The 4,444-nt window shown below is 46.7% G+C and overlaps 1 protein-coding gene across 1 annotated transcript; it reads left to right on the forward strand.

The window, feature by feature from the left end:
* On the forward strand, positions 1–3,802 carry RBP5 (retinol binding protein 5). The gene is made up of 4 exons (XM_025471979.3): positions 1–250; positions 536–714; positions 2,925–3,026; positions 3,462–3,802. The coding sequence occupies exons 1-4, from the start codon at positions 178–180 to the stop codon at positions 3,513–3,515; spliced, it is 408 nt and encodes a 135-aa protein (XP_025327764.1). The 5' UTR covers positions 1–177; the 3' UTR covers positions 3,516–3,802.
* The last annotated feature ends 642 nt before the right edge of the window (positions 3,803–4,444 follow it).

The following is a 4,444-nucleotide window of genomic DNA, read 5'->3' on the forward strand; positions in this document are numbered from 1 at the left end:
TAAGCATAGACCTCTACACAGTCTGTGTGTGTGTGTGTGTGTGTGTGTGTGTGTGTGTGTGTGTGTAGGCCAGCCTGGAGTCTCTCAGCCTCACCTGCCAGACAACACCCACTCCCTGCGTACCCTGCCTGCTATATTCTCCTGAAATCTCAAGCTCCATCTTGGCCAGCCCAGACAATGCCTCCCAACCTCACCGGCTACTACTGCTTTGTCTCACAGAAGAACATGGAGGACTACCTGCAAGCCCTAAGTAATGGTCCTCACCCTCCCAGACCCCTTTCACTCCCCTTTTTCCCTTTCCCTCCCTGTCTCTCTGTCCCATTGAGTAGAGGGAGTACTGGGGTTGGATGCTGTGGAAATGCTCAAGTGGTGACCCCTGACTTGGGATCCATTTCTAGCCAGGGCATTGGTGGGAGAGAGTCAATCTATGATCTCAGACCCAGCTAAGGGGTAGCCCACAGCCCTAAGGTGCCGCTGTAGATGGGGATGCCCCTGGCTGGCTTGTAGGAGCCCCGCTAAGAGATAGCCCCCACAGACATCAACATGGCTCTGCGGAAGATAGTGCTGCTGCTCAAGCCAGACAAGGAGATTGACCATCAGGGCAACCATATGATAGTGAAGACTCTCAGCACTTTCCGCAACTACATTCTGGAATTCGAGGTGGGAGTTGAGTTTGAGGAAGATCTAAGGATCGTGGATGGACGAAAATGCCAGGTACTTTTCCTCAGGCTTGGGGGACAGCACATGGGGGAGCATGTAGATGCCTCCTAACAATCTGGGGTGAAACGAAGTGACCTTTCCCAACTAGAGAAAAGTGATCACTACAGCAGGCTGCAGAGTCCCCTGGGTAACAATTCCCAGGTGCTCCCCCAACCCGCTCTTTCCTGCCCCCTCTTATCGCCAGCCAAAAGAACACAAAGGACAGGTCACCCTCAGTCCAAAGGAGAAATATTTGTTCACCCTCTAGACTGTGACCGTGTTGATCACTGCAGTCTCTTTTCCCTTAGCCTCTATGAGTCCACTCTCCTCTATTTCTTTCTGCTTCTTACGCTTTTCTTTTGTTCTCCATTGCAGACTCTAGTTCCCCTATTAATCCCTTTAACTGGGATTCCCCCTACTATTTTGTCCTTGACTTTCTCTCTCTTGTCTGTACACAGACAAAGTCTAAATTATCTATACGCATGCTTTCTGCTACCATCCATACACTGTCCTGGACATAGATTCTCCAGCCAGAGCTGCCTCCTGAGCTCCCGGGTAAAGTTTTCATCTGCATGCACAATGTTTCCATCTGTATGCCTGAAGTTCAAAGCCAAATTCATTACCTTCCTACCCAAACCTATTCCTGCTCTTATATTTACTGTCTTCATTAATGACAATAGCCAGCCAGACCAGACACCTGGGAGTCACAGCAATATCTTCTGTCTCCTTACCCCTGCGCCCCAACACACACACACACATACATACACGTGCACCACATCTAATTGGTCAAGAAATCTTTGTAACGTTTCTTCACTGTCCAATATAGTTGCTACTGGCCTTTGAACACATGAAATGTAACAATTCCAAACTGAGGTATAAGTATAAAATACATGGCTTTTGAGAAAATACCAAAGAATGTAAAACATCTCAGTAATTTTTATTTTAATCACATGCTGAAATTATACTATTTTGAATATTCTAGGTTAAATAAGATATAATATTAAAATTAATTCCACTTGTTTCTTTTTCCTTTTCTAATGTGGCTTGTGTTTGTGGCCCATTATATTTCCACTGAACATCTCTGATTCTTCTTAGCCTTTCTCACTAGTGCCACCTTCATTCAAGTCCTCATTTCTGACCTCGTGCCCGAAACCAGCCCCCAATCTTAATCCTTCTCTAACCCACTCTGCATACTGTAGCCACAAAGATTTATCTAAAATGTAAAAGTGACCATGAATGAAACCCTTTCAGTAACAATCCATTATATTCTAGATGAGATCCGTAGCATACAATGGTCTTTCCCACAAATGCTCTAGTTTAGAGCCCCTTACAACTGTTTGGCCTTCTTTCTTTCTTTTTTTTTTTTTTTCTTTTTCAAATATCTATCTATTCCGCCCCCCCCCCCCCCAGGAGGGAGGCACCAATGGAGAAGGAGAGAAAAGAATCCTCAAGCAGACTTCCCACTGAGTGGAGAGCCCAATGGAGGGCTCAATTCTACTACCCTGAGACCACTACCCTAGTTGAAATCAAGAGTCAAACACCCAATTGACTGAGCCACCCAGGCACCCCTGGCCTTCTTTCTTACCTTTATGCTGCTCCATTCCTTGCAAGAAATTTCCCAGTATCTCCAATCTAACTAGCTCCTCACTTTCTTAAAGACTGAGATCTCCCTATTCTCATTCCCAACACTTGCCTGGCATCATAGATACCCGTTTCCTGCTCTATCTGATCATGATGCTGAACTCCTTGGTTAGCACGGCCTATTTTATGGAAGGGTTTAATAAATGTTGATTGCAATGCCCAGGGGACTCAGGAGGTTGTCTCAGGGACACTTCAGCTGTCCTTAAAACTCAGAAAGAGGAGATATTTCCTGATAGGACTTCCAACCAGTCCTCTTCTTTCCCAAATGACCCTCCAGTCCAACTGGAAGTATCCAAAGGACAAAGTTTGTGTTCTTCATCATCCACCCACCCTCAAATTTTACCCCTGGTTATCCTGTTCCATCCTTGGTCTGCCCTAGTAGTCACTGTAGACAAACTATGAGCCTTCCCTCAGTGGCCTTTGGGAGTTGAGGAGGGGAGTCCTATAGAATCAGAGCAGTCCTCTCACTCAGAATGAAGGATAGTATCAGCTGTGGTGTGAAGTGGGACAGCTCAGCCAGAGTGAGTTGGATACATTTGGGTGTTCTGCCCCCAAATCTTCCCTTATTCCTGCTTTCCCTATAGACCATAGTAACCTGGGAGGAGGAGCAGCTGGTATGTGTGCAGAAAGGGGAGGTCCCTAACCGAGGCTGGAGACACTGGCTGGAGGGAGAGAAATTGTATCTGGTAAGCTTGGTGAAGGTTGGGAGAGGGGCTTCCAGCTAGGACTCATCCCCTTGCCCAAATCAAATCAGCCTCCTACTCCACTCCTGCCTACCTCCAAGGAAGGCAACCAAGAAAGGAAAACAAAAGTTCTGGGAAGAGTAGAGAGAGAAAGAAATAGAGGGGAGCATATGGGCCTTAGCTACCAGTCAGATGAATGTCCATAAATCATGACTGGAGAGATAGAGGCTTAGCCATTTCACATTCTGTGACCCAGCTCCCTTCCTCCCTCTGGGGTAAAAAGTTGAAGTTGTAGGATAATGAAACAATTCTCCATACATCAAATGCTCTAGTTGTTGTATCCTGAAGGATAAAACGGAGCTCAAGGACCTCAAGAAAGGAACTTTGACTGGCAAGAACCTTCTTTCTCTCTCCTCATTATTCCTACTCTGTCTCCAGGAACTGACTGCAAGGGATGCCGTGTGCGAGCAAGTCTTCAGGAAAGTCAAATAGCCAGAGAGGAGCTGATGGCCCCTCCAGACTGCACCAGTCCCCAGACTCCTCTTGCTTGTACTCCTTCCAGCCCAGATTGTCTCAGGTCAACAGTCCCTTTCTCCAGCCACTTACTCTTCCTCCCGGTCCCTCCTCACCTCTCCCCATGCTAATCTATAACTTTAGTTCCCAGGCCAAAGTCCTTTTTTTCTCATACTCCACTGTCTAATAGCTGCTTCGTATCCAATTCCTGGTCTGGCCTCCTAGATGAAAGAAACAGGTAAAGGGGAAAGACCCCTTGAGAACAATGGATCTCGACTCCTTAATTCATTTGGTCTTTTATTTTCCATCTAAGAAAGAACTGATCTTAGAGCATTTGGGACCAAGTGAGAATTCTGTCTTGGTGGAACTTTTGGAAAACCGACTGGGGTTCAAGAATTTAAATAGGAACCCCTGGTAGATTTTGTCTGTTTCCTGTCCTTATTCTCAAGAAAGCCACATGTGCTCAACAGAACCAGCTCAAGGCAGGCCTCATCCACACAGAGTTCAACAGACCACATGTACCAATATTTCCATGCTACATTATGGGTAAGTGGGATGGGACAGGGTAAGACCTTTGTCTAGTGCTGGGGGAAGCTACGAAGCTTTGGAATAGTGACTTGGCCTCCATGCCTCCTTTGGAAAGGATAGGCAGCAAGAAGGCTAGAAAAGATTGAAAGGGGAAACAGACAAGGCAAACAGACAAAAAATACAAGGTCCAGGGCTAGAAAGATGAGGGACATGGGGGTATGAAGGCAACAGTAGGAAGAAGACAGATATGCCTGGCTATAGGGATCCTCTGCTTGAAGGCCAGAAAGGTTGGGACAGAGGATAAGAGGGAGGAGTGAGAACAGCAAGGCCCCTCCCTTAGGGCTCCAGAATACCCTGGAAAAGAGCCCAAAGGGTGGGGC

Source organism: Canis lupus, chromosome 27, assembly GCF_003254725.2.
Source record: "Canis lupus dingo isolate Sandy chromosome 27, ASM325472v2, whole genome shotgun sequence".
Lineage (NCBI taxonomy): Eukaryota > Metazoa > Chordata > Mammalia > Carnivora > Canidae > Canis > Canis lupus.